This window comes from Pongo abelii, chromosome 15, assembly GCF_028885655.2.
Source record: "Pongo abelii isolate AG06213 chromosome 15, NHGRI_mPonAbe1-v2.0_pri, whole genome shotgun sequence".
Classification (NCBI taxonomy): Eukaryota; Metazoa; Chordata; class Mammalia; order Primates; family Hominidae; genus Pongo; species Pongo abelii.
In genome coordinates this window covers 111,674,195-111,689,632 of record NC_072000.2, presented here as the reverse complement: position 1 = coordinate 111,689,632, position 15,438 = coordinate 111,674,195, and the positions used below count along the sequence as shown (strand labels likewise).

General features: G+C 45.2%; 1 gene segment (V, D, J or C); it reads left to right on the top strand.

The window, feature by feature from the left end:
• Positions 1-456: 456 nt before the first annotated feature.
• LOC100452272 (immunoglobulin heavy variable 5-51-like) lies at positions 457-1,752 on the top strand. The segment is given in 3 exon segments: positions 457-502; positions 586-884; positions 1,723-1,752. Coding segments are annotated over 3 exon segments (375 nt in total).
• The last annotated feature ends 13,686 nt before the right edge of the window (positions 1,753-15,438 follow it).

Sequence of the window (15,438 nt, the reverse complement as noted above, 5' to 3'; positions counted from 1 at the left end):
GGGTTTTTTTTTGTTTTTTTGTAGTTCTTATTATCAGGCATATGCGCATTTGAATTTTGTCTTCAAAGCATTTCCTGGTTCTATTTCTCATTTTTTAAAACACACATGATTTCATCTAGATTTACCACCTTCATAGGGTCACAGAGAAGAGTGGGAAGAAGGGAGACCCTGGTTTGGGTCTTGTAGGACCATGGACAAGAGTGGGGAGGGAGAAGAGGTGGTTGTAAGAAATTATTAAGACCTTATTCTGCCCCTCCCAAGAGGCTCAGGCCAGCCTTTTTTCTGCAGTTGCGGTTTTGGGTTATAAACCTTGTAGACTCTTCCCTTCAGGCCAGGGCGGCAACTATGCAAATTCAAATGGGGGCCTCCCCACTTAAACCCAGGGCTCTCCTCCACAGCGAGTCTCTTTCACCACTCAGCTGGGATCTCAGGGCTTTCTTTCTGTCCTCCTCCAGGATGGGGTCAACCGTCATCCTTTCCCTCGTCCTGGCTGTTCTCCAAGGTCAGTCCTGCCCAGGGTTTGAGGTCACAGAGAAAAATGGGCAGAAGGGAGCCCCTGATGCAAATTTTGTGTCTGCCGCACAGGTGTCTTTGCCGAGGTGCAGCTGGTGCAGTCTGCAGCAGAGGTGAAAAGGCCCGGGGAGTCTCTGAGGATCTCCTGTAAGACTTCTGGATACAGCTTTACCAGCTACTGGATCCACTGGGTGTGCCAGGTGCCCGAGAAAGAACTGGAGTGGATAGGGGGCATCTATCCTGGGAACTCTGATACCAGATACAGCCCATCCTTCCAAGCCCATGTCACCATCTCAGCCGACAGCTCTATCAGCACCACCTACCTGCAGTGGAGCAGCCTGAAGGCCTCGGACACTGCCATGTATTATTGTGTGAGACAGACCATCTAAAACCTTCCACGGTGCAGGTGCAGAGTGAGCTGCCAGACACATCCTCCCCAGGGACCTCTCTATTCATCTGGGGAGGAAACACTGGCTGTTTGTGTCCTCAGGAGTGAGAACCAGAGAACAACATGGGAGGATTCCCAACCCCTAAGGCAACTGGATGGGAGACCTGACCATGGGAGGTGGATTCTCTGAGGGGGCTCTTGTGTGTTCTACAAGGTTGTTCGTGGTGTATATTACATGGTTAACATCAAAAGGCTGCCTAATAGGCACCTCTTCAATATGATAGTCTTTTAATTAGTGAAAATTTTACACAGTTCATCATTGCTTGCTTGCCTTCCTCCCTCCTATCCGCTCTTACTCCCTCCTTCTTTTATTTTCTACTTACTTTTCCAAAATCATTTAATCCCTTTTTGTACTATTAATAGGTTATCTTGTTTTTGTTGTTGTTTTCCTTTTAACAATATGCACTGAATAATTCATCTTTGTGCCATTTCGTAAGTATTTTGATATAACAAAGACTTCCTTCATAAATAGATTTCCTGTGAGTAATCTTGCAAATATTTTAGAACCTGTTTGGTTAAGGATAAATTAAAATAAATAGATAAATTTTTAAAGACATACAACCTATCAAAACTGAACCACTAAGAAATAAAAAATCTGGGCTGGCCGTGGTTGCTCATGTGTGTATTCTCAGCACTTTGGGAGGCCGATGTGGGTGTATCACCTCAGGTCAGGAGTTCAAGATCAGCCTGGCCAACATGGCAAAACCCCGTCTCTACTAAAAATACATAGATTAGCTGGGTGTGGCGGTGTTCATCCGCAGTCCCGTAGTCCCATCTACTCGGGAGGCTGAGGTAGGAGAATGACTTGACCCTGGGAGGCAGAGGTTGCAGAAAGCCAAAATCGAGCCACTGCACTCCAGACTGAGCAACAGAGTGACTCCAGTTAAAAAAAATCTGAAGAGACCAATGAGTAAAGAGATGGAGCCAGTGATTTTTCGAACATCTCAAATCAAAGAAAAGTCAAGAACTTCATGGCTTCACTACTGAATTTTATCAAAAATTTAAAAAAAACCTAGAATCTGTACTCAAATTTCCAACAAAATAAAGAGAAAAATATATGCAAGCTTATTTTGGAAGGCCCTATTTCCAAAGCAAGGAAAAGACACTACAAGTAAATAAAATTACAGGCCAATATCCCTGATTATCATAGTTTCAAAAACTCTCAAGAGTGATGAGATGACAAACAAAATTAAATAGCAGATTAACAATAGAATTCACCATTATCAGGTGTCCCCCATACCCAGAGAGGCTGCTGCTTGCCCTGCACAAGGATACTCAGAGCAGAAACCCACCTGGCCCAGCCCTCACCTTGCTTTATGCAGCCACCTGCCCTGGCAGCTTAATACAAAGGGCAGCATCTTTTGGGAGATACATGGCCACATCCACTGCCTGAGAATCCACGGTAGCCGCTATTCCTGGGCAACATAAGCCAAGCAAAAACCCCACCGTTAATACTGTAGCTGGTGCTCTTTTGAAAGCACCACCTCCAAGCAGGAGGCCAATAAACAGTCCATCACGGTATCGCCTGGTAGACTATCACTGCACCCAGAAAGGAGAAAATGACTGTGTGATCTCAGCTATGACCAGTGCCTGCACTACTCTGGATGACCAGGAGGTCCTGAGTCTGTCCATGTGACCAGTTCATTACTGCTATAACCAGCATTCAAGAAAGCCAGCACACAAAGTATATCAATATCTAAGGAATTTCACAGTCTCCATCACTCCCCCGCCACTTCCATCAGACCTAGTTCACTGCTCACTGCTGAAAAATTTGAGGACACATCACACCACCAGATCCCTTACATACATTCCCCAACACCAGGTTGAAGTGTGTCAACTTCACTGGGCGGCTAGACCTGGAGAAGCAACAACACTCACAGTAGTATGGCTCCCAGGTTCTCCTACTCCTAGGGGAAGGGAGTGCACCACATTGAGGGAACACCCTATGGGACAAGAGAATCTGGATGGCAGGCCTTGAACATCAGATCCCTCCGTTGGTGGGAAACTTCTTTTAGCAGAGGCACAGTTACACTGCTGAGCTCAGCAGAGAAAGTCTTCAGCTCTGTCTCAACAGTCAGATATCCCTGGTGCATGTGAAAAACTTGAAGAACAGGAAGTCTCCCCCTTGTACACCACTGCAGGCACACTTGGGGTCTCTCCCACAAGAGCTCAGCATGGGGGCAACTATAGACAGCATTTCTGGAACACATCATGTTGACTGCATCCCCCAGAAAGAGCACTCTCCAGGTTCAGGTTTTCACCAGACACAGAGTCACAATTCCTCTGTATTTAACACTTCAACATTTGTACAGAGGAAAAGACATGCCTGTCTGATCTGAATAGCCGGAATCTTGGGATAGGAGAGTGTCTTAGAGGTGCATAACTTTCCTACAGACCTGGCAAGGGAGCCGAGGTGGCTCGAACCCTTCCCCCAGATAAGACCTCAGTGTGACTCACTAAAAGCTCCTCCAGCCACCTCTGTCAAGGCTGGGACTTCATTTATCACCTGATTTAGCCACAGCTGGTTTCTATCCAGGGACAAGCCCCCTACTGGTCTGAAGCCTGAACCATCAAACCAGCAAATAAATCACTGGGGGAAAATAAATAAATACGTGCATGCCACAGAGGAATGAACTAAGGTTTAATAGACCTCAACCATTCTAACCCCATAGAAGATAGTGAACTTGCTCACATACTAAGCAGATTTCTACTGCAATCAACACATAGGAAAGCCATCATGCAAAGATTCTCCATAACCACGGAACTCTTACAGAGTCTTCACCCCTCTAAGGACCAAAAATCAAATTAGGAGTAATTAATTATAACCATTAAAGTCTCATTCTTAAGGGAAAAAATAAATTTAAAAACAAACAAAAGAAACAGTTAAAACAAACATAATTTCAATAATAATTAGAAGAAATAGTCTACCAAAATAAGAGGAAATTAGAAAAATAACTCAAGTAATATGACAAAACAGGGTGCTATAACGTCCCAAAAAGGTCACACTAGGTCTCCAGCAATAAACTTTAACCAAAATGAAGTCTTTAAAATACCAGATAAGAAATTCAGAATGTTGATTATTAAGCTACTCAAGAAGATATAATAAGAAGGTGAAAATCATCATAAACAAATGTATAAAAGCAGTTCAGAATATAAATACAAATTTTTAGAGAGAGATAGATATCATAAAGAGAAACCAATCAGAACTTCTGAAAATAGAAGACAAAATGCAGGGAAATAGTAAGGGAATTACAAAATGCCATGGAAAGTTTTAAAAATAGACTAGAAAAAAGTAGAAGAAAAAATATAACAATAGACTAGAAAAAGTATAAAATAAAAAGTTGAAGTAAAAAAATTAGATAAAAAAAGAAGAATAAAGTAGAAATAAGAAGAAAAAAGAAAAAGAAAAAAGACTAGAGAATTTTTGAAATGATCAAATCAGAGAAAAATAAATTTAGAAAGAACCAAAAGAAGTAAACACAGTCTCCAGGAAATATGGGATTATGTAAAATGACCAAACCTCAGCATAATTGGTGTTCTTGAAGAAGAAAAAAAAATAATATGTTTGGAAAACTTGTTTGAGGGAAAAATTGAGAAATACTTCCCTGGCCTGCCTAGAGACCTAGATATCCAAATCCAAGAAGTTCAAAGAACTCCTGGGAAATGTATTGCAAAACTGCCTTCACCAAGCTTATAGTCATCAGGCTACCAAAAGTCAACATGAAGGAAATAATTCTAAGAGCAGCAATACGAAACAAAACAAAACAAAAACCCATCTCAGCAGAAACTTCACCAGCCAGATGGATTAAGCTTCTATCTTCAAATTCCTTAAACAGAACAACTTTCAATCAAGAATTTTGTATCCTGCCAAACTGTTTGATAAATGAAAAAGAAGTAAAGTCATTTTCAGAATCACCAGTGCTGAGGGAATTCGTCACTACCAAACCAGCAGTACAAGAAATGCTAAAAGGAGTTGTAAACCTTGAAACAAAAGCCTAATAAGCACATAAAGGGAACCCCTTAAGAGCTTGAAACTCACAGGCCTATAAAACAATAACACAGTGAAAAAAAAAAACTAGGTAAGAATTAACATGGCAAAGAGAAGAGTAACTCATATCTAAATATTCACATTGAATGTAAATGGCCTAAATGCTCCATATAAGAGATACACAATGGCAGAATAGATTAAAAAATCACAATGGAAATATCTGATGTCTTTAAAAGGCTCCCCTAACACACAAAGATTTACATAAACTCAAGGTAAAAGGGTGGAAGAAGGTATTTCACAAAAATGGAAACCAAGAGTGAGCAGGAGTAGCTATTTTGATATCAGACAAAATAGATTTCAAAGCAACAACAGTAAAAAAAAGACATAGATGATCACTATACAATTATAAAAGGATCAGTTCAACAAGAAAATATTACAATTCTAAATTTATAGGCACCAAACACCAGAGGAACTAGATTCATAAAACAAGTACTATTAGAGATTAAAAAAAATGAGAGCAAAACAATCAGAGTGGGAGACTTTAATACAATCATGAAAGCACTAGACAGATCTTCGAGACTGAAAGTCAACAGAGAAAAAATGCACTTAAATAACTCACTGAAACAAATGGATGTAGCAGATGTGTACAGAACATTCTGTCCAAGATCTGCAGAATAAACATTCTTCTAATCAGTACATGCAACATTCTACAAGATAGAACATATAATAGGTCACAAAACAAGTCTCAATGAATTTTTAAAACAATGAAATCGTATCAAGTATCTTCTTAGACCACAGGAGAATAAAACTAAAAATGAACTCTCAAAGAAACCCTCACAACTGAACAAATACATAGAAATTAAGAAATCTGCTCCTGAGTAATATCTGGGTTAACAATGGCATAAAGATGAAAATTTAAAAATTATCTTAATTAAATGGTAACAAGTTATTGAAAACTCAAGAATACAGCAAAAGCAGTGGTAAGAGGAAAGTTTATAGTGCCTACTGCCTACATGAAAAAGCCAGAAAGAACACAAGTTGTCAACCTAATGTTGACGCGAGAAAAAAGAAAAAATTAAAGAAAGAAAATATAAATTTAAAAAGAGAAAGAAACAAGCTGCCTGTGTTAGGCTGACTCATGTCAAAGGCAGTAACAGGCAAAGGTTCAATAACGTTATCTAAGGGCCAGAGCTCAGAGGAATGGGCTCTGAAGACTCTCCCAGCACTCCCTCAACATAAGGATGAAAAGAGGTAAGTTTTCCTACCTCTCCTTTAGTGTAAGTGAACTTCCCTGTCGAATCTCATCCCTCTGCTATGTAAACTATGCCTTGCCTCTTGCTCTGCACGTTTTAAGAGTTTTTGTTTTTCCTACAGTTAATGATTGTAGGTTCCTGCTTCTTCATCTAAGCAGCACAGCCTGAGCAGGTCGGGCCTGTAGCCAGCTGCATGCCATGGTGGGGGTCGTAGGATGAGTCTTTGTGAGACTCCTTTGAACTAAGCAGATAATGACCGTCTGGGCTGCATAGTAAGGAGGATGCTAAACCTGAGTTATAAGCTTTGTTTGATTAACGGCCTTTGCCTTGGCCCTGTACATTCGCGTTCGTGCCACTTAGGAGGAGGTGTATAAGCAAAACCTTGTCTTTGTTCAGGGCCCAGTTTTTTGGACGTTGAGTCCCCTGGGACAGAGTGCATTCAGTGAAGATCCTCCTGCTATACCCCGAGGTCTCCCTTGCCCTCCTGAAGTTCCGCAACATTTCTTGCGAGCCAGCAGCCAGGAGGACGAGAGAGGACAGACGGGCTGTCTCCTTTGCCTGAGGGTCTGGGGCTCCTGGTTGCGGCGATCTGTGACCCCAGGCGGCCTCGGGGAGAACTTCAGCCCGGAGGGGAGGCCGGCTCTCCCGGTCCCTGGCGCCACTCCCCTGACAGCGCAAAGGAACCTGGAAAGGGCTACAGGATGATCCCAGAAGCAGCGCTACTGGGGCCCAAGTCAGGCAGGACCTGTCCCGTGAGGATGGAGGGGAGCCTCATCACCTCCCGGGGTGTCCGTCTAGTCCGACCCAGGGAGGCTGGGGCGGCGAGAGGGGATCGCTCATTCGGAGAAAGCACACACCGCAACCGACACGATACGGGAGAGAGGCTCGCCACGTCGGCTACGAAAGGGAACTGGGGGAGGGGAAGCGGGTGAAAAAGGCGTGAAAGAGACGGTTCCGGGGGGCCCGTGCGGGGAGAGACGTGGGAGGCGCAGGTCTCAGCGTGGACTCAGTGCTCCCAGCGCAGTCTGGGGCCCACCTGGGATGGTGGCGATGCGGCTAATAGGAGCTACCCCGCGGCAGCAGCGGCCGTGCTGAGAATAAGGAACTCTGCTGGCCAGGCGGCCTCCGAAACTCCCCATAACAGGAGACGGTCTGGTCGGTCCGAAAAGAAAGTCAGAGTGAGTGTTCGTCGTAGAGGGAGGAAATGGGAGGAAAATCGTTGAAACCCACTCCACTGGAATGTACGTTACAGAATTTTAAGAAAGGTTTTGCAGGGGATTATGGAATTAAGCTGACCCCCTAAAGGTTGAAAACTGTCTGTGAATCAGAATGGCCTTCTTTAGGGGTGGGCCGGCCGGCCGAGGGTACTATATAGATAGGGAGGTGATTGGCTGGGTGTTTAAGGTGGTGACCGGGGTGGGAGGACAGCCAGGGTACCCAGATCAATTTCCCTATATCGATTCATGGCTCAATATTATACAAAACTGACCAGCGTGGTTGCACCCCGGGCAGCAGCATATTGTAAGACGCTTGTGGCCCGAGCAGCCGAAGACAAAATGAAAGTAAAATCAGCCATGCTGGCAGCTGCAGAGAAAAAGGGAAAGTCACAGGAAAGCCAAGATAAACCAGTTCTGCAGGCACCTCAGGAGGAAACAGAATTTCCTCCTCCTCCTTATGTTCCAATTCACCCCGCTTTGCCGAGACCAACTGCTCCCATTGCAGGTTCAGCTGTGAGGCCAGCAGCCCCAGCTGTCCATGGGGAGTTAAATCCGGGAGGGTATACACCCCCAGCCTCAACTAAGAAGGAGGAATTGGAACTGCAGGAAGTTAGAGTGGAAAGCCCAGAAAATCAGGCAGGCCATCTCAGATCTGGCCGCAGCTGAGTCCTGCAAATCTGTCTCAGGGAGACGAGGGGACCTGTCTATTTTGACGAGCATGGCCGCATCCAGTGGGGAGAGTGAACTTTCGTTTACCAGCCCTTTTCAACCACTGACCTCCTAAAGTGGAAGCATCATATTCCCTCCTACATGGAGAAGCCACAGGCTCTCGTAGACTTGATGCAGTCCATTTTTCAGACACACAGTCCAACATGACCAGATTGAAAACAGCTTCTTTTGACCCTGTTTAATATGGAGGAATGGCAGAGAGTGACACAGGCAGCCCTCCAGTGGCTAAAACTAATGCACCTGCAGACACAGTTAATGCCCAGGCATATGCATATTTGACCCTGTTTAATATGGAGGAACGGCAGAGGGTGACACAGGCAGCCCTCCGGTGGCTAAAACTGATGCACCTGCAGACACAGTTAATGCCCAGGCATATGCACAGGGTCAGTTCCCTGAAACAGACCCCAGTTGGGACCCAAATGATGCAACCCAGTTGCAGCACCTGCAGCGGTACTGAGAGGCAATCTTTCATGGGCTGAAGGATGGTGGGAGAAAAGCAGTTAATATAGGAAAAATCTCGGCGGTGCTCCAGGGAGCAGATGAGAGCCCAAGCCAGTTGTATGAGAGACTTTGTGAGGCATATCGGCTGTACACCCTGTTCAACCCTGAGACTACTGAGAATCAGCATATGCTAAATACGTCATTTGTAGGTCAGGCCTAGGGTGATATCAGGCAAAATTTGCAGAAGATGGAAGGTTTCGCGGGTATGAATGCTACTCAGCTTATTGAGGTAGCCACCAAGGTGTACATTAACAGAGATCAGGAGGCAAAGAGGGAGGCTGATTGAAGGCTTAAGAAGAAGGCTGATTTACTGGCAGCTGCCCTTACAGGAAGGGAAGCTGGTTTTGCAAGGGGATGCGGGTATGGATGAGGGCATGGAAGAGGCCAGACTGGATGGGGATTTGAGAGTCAGCTGAGACTAGAAAGAGATCAATGTGCGCAGTGCAAAAGGAAAGGACACTGAAAGAGCGAGTGTCCAGAGAATGATAACAAGGAGAATGGTCAGGGCTGTGGTATGGGAAGGCCACTAGCAGGGGGCTGCCGCACCTGGGAGGAACCAGACACTAATCTAATCGGACTGGCCAGGGCTGAAGGATATGAGGACTAGGACAGACCGGGCTCTTTCTCTTTGGGCCCCCAAGAGCCTATGTTCAGATTAGAAGTGGAGGCCAACTAGTGGACTTTATGGTAGATACTGGGACTGAGCACTCAGTAGTGACCCGACCTATAGGGCCACTATCCAAGAACTGTGCAACTACTGTAGGAGCCACTGGAGTCTCAGAGAAGAGGCCTTTCTGTCAGTGAAAGAGGTGTGTTATAGGAGGACGAGGAGTCCAACATGAATTCCTATACTTCCCAAATTGTCCAGTTCCTTTGCTGGAGAGAGACCTATTTCAAAACCTGCAGGCACAGATTACATTTGGGCCACAAGGGTATGTAACTTTAAATCTAGCTCACCCAGAGGCTATGGTGTTAACCCTTACTGTCCCACGGGCTGAGGAATGGAGACTATATGCAAGAAATACTCCGGAACCAGGAGTACATTAAATGCATGGTTTACTTACTAAAATTACTGGAGTTTGGGCTGAAAGTAACCTGCCTGGACTGGCAGTAAATCAGGCACCAATTGTAGTGGAGTTAAAACCGGGAGCAACTCTGGTTCGTGTCTGTCAGTACCTGCTACTCCCTGAGGCCATACGGGGAGTCCACAAACACTTAGAGCGGCTTCACAAGCAAGGAACCATAGTCAAATGCCAGTCGCTATGGAAAACCCCTCTCTTGCCAGTGTGGAAGCCGTCTGGAGAATATAGGCCAGTGCAGGACTTGTGTGCAGTAAACCAGGCCACGGTGACCATCCACCCAGTACTGCCAAACCTGTATACTTTAATGGGACATATTCCAGTAAGTGCCACTTGGTTTACAGTCCTAGATTTGAAGGACGCATTTTTCTGTCTCCAGCTGGCACAGATGAGTCAGCCTATTTTTGCTTTGCAATGGGGTGAATCACAGTATACTTGAACAAGACCGCCACAGGGATTTAAGACTCTTCCACAATCTTTGACGAGGCACTGGCCTCAGACCTTAAAGCCTACACCCCACCAAGCAGTGACTGTGTCTTGCTCCAGTACATTGATGATCTTCTTCTAACAGCCCCAACCTGGGAGGACTGCTTTCAGGGGACCCAAGACCTCCTGCACCTGTTATGGAAGGCAGGATATAAAGTGTCAGGGAAAAAGGATCAAATCTGCTCTGAAAGTGTCCAGTATTTAGGCTTCTATATAAGCCAAGGGAAAAGATTGCTTGGTAGTGAATGAAAACAGGCTTTTGTGTGCTTCCCACTCCAACCACCTGGCGACAAATGAGAGAGTTACTAAAGGCAGCTGGGTTCTGCCGCATCTGGATCCCATATTTCTCACTCATGATTAAGCCATTGTATGAAGCCACAAAGGGGAGAGAGAAGGAGCCCCTCCTCTGGGAGGCCAACCAGGAAAAGGCCTTTAAATAAATCAAAGGAGCCTTGACTCAAGCTCCAGCTTTAGGGTTGCCAGATCTAACTAAGCTTTTCTTTTTATATGTCCATGAGCGAAAAGGAATGGTCATAGGGGTCCTAACTCAAGTCATAGGGTCATGGCACCACCCGGTGGCGTATTCATCCAGGCAATTAGACACTGTGGCACTTGCATGGCCCCCTTGTTTAAGGCATTAGCTGCTACCGCTTCACTGGCACAGGAAACTAATAAACTGACTTTGGGACAGCAACTGATAATCCAGGTACCATACTTGGTTATGACTTTAATGGACAAAAGGGGGCACCAATGGTTATCAAATCCGAGAATGATTTGATATCAAGAGCTCTTATGTGAAAATCCCTGCATAACGGTAGAGACTGTAAATACCCTAAACCTGGCTACCTTGCCCCTTCATTGCTGTGTGGACGTAGCAGAAGAAGTGTTCTCAAGCCAGAGAGATTTGACAGATCGGCCCTTTGGGGACCCGGGCATTGAATATTTTACTGATGGGAGCAGTTTCATCCTAGAGGGGGCCCACCGAGCAGGGTATGCAGTAGTGACTTTGGACTTGGTAGTAGAGACATAGTCTTTGCCTACAGGAACTTCTGTTCAGAAAGCAGAGCTAATAGCTCTGACAAGGGCTCATTGGCTAGCAAAAGACCAAAAGGCCAATATTCACACAGACTGTAAATATGCTTTTGCCATTTTGAATGTTCACGGGGCTATTTACAAAGAAAGAGGACTCTTGACTGGTGGAGGGAAAGAAAGAAAATACAAGGAAGAAATTCTACAGCTCTTAGATGCTGTGTGGGCCCTGAAGCAGGTGGCTGTAATGCACTTTAGGGGGCACCAGAGGGCAGGAACATCAGAGGTGAAAGGAAACAGAAAGGCAGACAAGAGGCAAAGCAGACTGCAGTGGTGACTCCGCCTTTTAAAGAGGAAGCCTTAGCTATGCCTCTCCTCCCAGAAATTCCCCTCCCAGAGACCCCAAGCTACACTCCAAATGAAAGGGCTTTGTTTGCCCAAGAAAATGGGAGCTACATTGAAGGAGGATGGTGGAAATTCTCCAATGGGAGGCTAGCCATACCTGAAATGGTGGCCCTCAGATTTGTAAAGCAGTTCCACCAAGGGACTCACGTGGGAAACACGGCACTAGAGACATTATTAGGTTGTCACTTCTATGTGTCCCAGCTTATGGCTATCACTTGAGCAGTTTGTTAACATTGTTTAACTTGTGCTCAGAACAACCCTTGACAAGGGCCCACCTGACCCCCCAGGAATTCAGGAAACAAGAGCCGTGCCCTATGAAAACCTGCTTATGGACTTCATCAAACTGTCCTGAGCAGGGGGCTATCAGTACATGTTGGTGCTTGTCTGCACCTTTTCAGGATGGGTCGACGCCTTCTCCACCCAGACAAAGAAGGCATGAGAGGTGACCAAGGTATTGTTAAGAGACGTTATTCCCAGATTTGGACTACCCCTGACTCTGGAGTTAGATAACGGACTGGCATTTGTGGCTGAAGTAGTGCAGGACTCAACTCGACTATTAGGAATAAAATGGACATTATATACAGCCTGTAGGCTGCAGAGCTCAGGTAAAGTGGAGCGCATGAACTGGACACTCAAACAGCTACTGAAGAAATTTTGTCAGGAAACTCACCTGAGGTGGGATCAGGTCTTACCCATGGTCCTCCTCCAAGTCAGGTGCACCCCCACAAAACAAACCGGGTGTTCACCCCCAATCACAGGTCAAATTAAAGGTGATCTCTGTGAGTGAGGAGAACTCTAAGGAAGCATATGCGGGCTTTAGGGCTAGCTATGCAGAAAGTGCATGGCTGAGTGCAAGAAAGAATGCCCATTAGTCTGACAGACCCAGTACACCCTTTCAAACCTGGGGACCTTGTTGGGGTTAAGAAACGGAATCCTAACTCTGGGACCCATATGTGATGGGCCCCATGTTGTAATTTTGTCCACTCCCACTGCTGTTAAAGTTCAGAAATCGTGCCTTGGATCCACCACGACTAGCTGAAACCGGCAGCCCAGGACCAGAGGACCAGCCAGCAGGACCCAGGCCATCCGACCCGGCTGACCCTGTGATGAGACTGGGTTCCCAGCAGAGACGACAACAGCCCGGCTCTGCTCACTTTGGAAGCTGACCAGTCTATGCATGGCAGAAGCTTGAGGAAACAGCAAGCTCTGCTCTAGTCACTCCGGAAGCTGACTAGTTTACGCATGGCTGAAGCTTGAGGAGTCGTCATCAGATGAGTAAATGTGGCCAGAGATCTTAGGTCCAGTAATCTTATTTGTATCATTAATTATATTTCTGCTGTGCTATTGCTTCAACAAATCTCCTCCACCCTGCCCATGCTAGGTGTAAGAATGCTACACCTTGCCTTGTTTCTGTTGATCCCCATATCTGTCCTAGGAGAGGAAGAGCCTATAGAGGAATGCCCACATTGCATGTGTTCTACATGGATAGGTAATACACTAGTTAAGACTTTATTGTACCACACATACTATGAACGCACAGGAACCCCTCTGGGGACTTGTATGTACAACCAAACAAACTATTCAGTTTGTGACCCAGGGGATAGCTAGCTTTATGTATACTATGACCCTAAGCTTTTACCTGGGGCCTGGTTTGAGATTCACACTGGGTCAAGGGAAGGAAGTCTTTTAAACAAGACCAAAGTTTATCTCTCCCACAAGGGAGTCACATCTTTGTATTTTGATATTTGCCGGATAACATCCATAGACTCACTCTTTCCTGTAATGCACAGTTCCATGGAGTACTATAATAGCTACCATAAAAATAAGTGTGCACCCCCGGCTTGCTCCACCGGTTCCCCAGTAACAGCTTGCTGGGGCTGTGCAACATGACCTACTAACCAACAATCACTAGGGCTAATCATGCTTACCAAAATACCTTCAGAACCAGATTGTAAAACTAGCATTTGCAATCCTGTGACTCTTACCACCTTGGAGCCAAATTGGCTCGTATGGACTACAGGTTTAAAAGCACCGCTAGGGGTACAAGTCAGCAGCCAAGAAATAGACTCAAGAGTCTATGTCTATATTATATATATATATATATATATAAAAACCCGAATCCTTCTTGCCCAGCAGCAGTTCCAAATCTTTAAGTCATTCAATGAGCACTTTAAGCAGGAGGTACCTGAAACGCCTCCTCCTATAGCTGTAGATCTGTTTGCACGGTTGGCTGAAAACAGCTGGCAGCTTAGGTGTTTCCTCATGCTTTGTCTGTGGAGGAACAAATATGGGAAACCAGTGGCCTTGGGAAGCAAAAGAGCTATTGCCTCAAGAAAATTACACTTTAACCCTTTCATCCCCAGAGTCGGCACTCACGAGCTCAGGTGTCTGGCTGCTAAAATCTTCTGTCATTGGAAGATTCTGCATTGCCCACTGGGGAAAAGCCTTTACAAACCCAGTAGGGGAATTAGTCTGCCTGGGACAGCAATATTACAATGAGACATTAGGGAAAACTTTATGGCGGGGCGAAAATAAGCAAGGTAAAGATACGACCAGGTTGCCACACCCCAATCCATTTTCCTGTTTCACTCTTTACACCACTCCTGGTATCAGCTAGAGGCACCAAACACCTAGCAAGCACCTTCTGGCCTCGATTGGATCTGTCGGCCATGAGCTTATTGGCAACTACCTCCCAATTGGACAGGGGCCTGTGTGTTGGGGACAATAAGACCATCTTTCTTCCTTGACCCATTACAACAGAGAGAGGTTTTAGGGTACCCTATCTATGACAAAATTAAGGGAAGGAGCAAAAGGAATATAGACATAAAAAAGATATAAAGATAGGAGATCGGAAGGACACCGATTGGCCTCCTGAAAGAATAATTTAATACTATGGGCCAGCTACATGGGCACAAGATGGGATGCAGGGATACTGTACCCCTATTTACATGCTCAACCACATCATAAGGTTGCAGGCAGTACTTGAAATCATCACCAGTGAAACTGCAAATGCATTAGACCTGCTGGCCCAGCAAGCCACAAAGATGAGAAATGCCATTTATCAAAATAGGCTAGCCTTGGACTACCTCCTAGCCCAGGAAGGAGGCATAGGCGGGAAGTTTAATCTGACAAATTGTTGTTTAGAAATTGATGATAACAGAAAGGCCATCATGGAAATAGCTGCAAGAATGCGAAAGCTAGCTCATGTCCCAGTTCAGACCTGGAAGCCAATATGGTCTCTAGATTCCCTTTTTGGAGGTTGGTTTTCAGGTTTTGGCAGTTTTAAAACATTAATAGGGATGGTACTAGCAATATGAGGAGGCAGTTTAATACTCCCCTGCCTCTTACCCCTCCTCATCAGGGGCATCCAATCAACTATAGAAGCTGTAGTTGACAAAACCATCACCACTTGACTAGTGGCTCTAACTAAATACCAAGCTGTACCAAACGAAGAAAACTTGCCTTATCATGAAGAACAAAGTTGTAGTGATGACTTCTATTAAAATTTCATACATAGGAGGCATCAAAGGCAGAGTATGAGGTGGGAAAAAAGAAAAAAATTAAAGAAAAAAAGAAAAGAGAAATTAAAAAAGGGAAAGAAACAAGCTGCCTGTGTTAGGCTGACTCATGTCAAAGGCAGTATCAGGCAAAGTTTCAATAACGTTATTTAAGGGCCAGAGCTCAGAGGAATGTGCTCTGAAGACTCTCCCAGCACTCCCTCAACATAACGATGTGAAGAGATAAGTTTTCCTATCTCTCCTTTAGTGTAAGTAAAATTCCCCGTCGAATC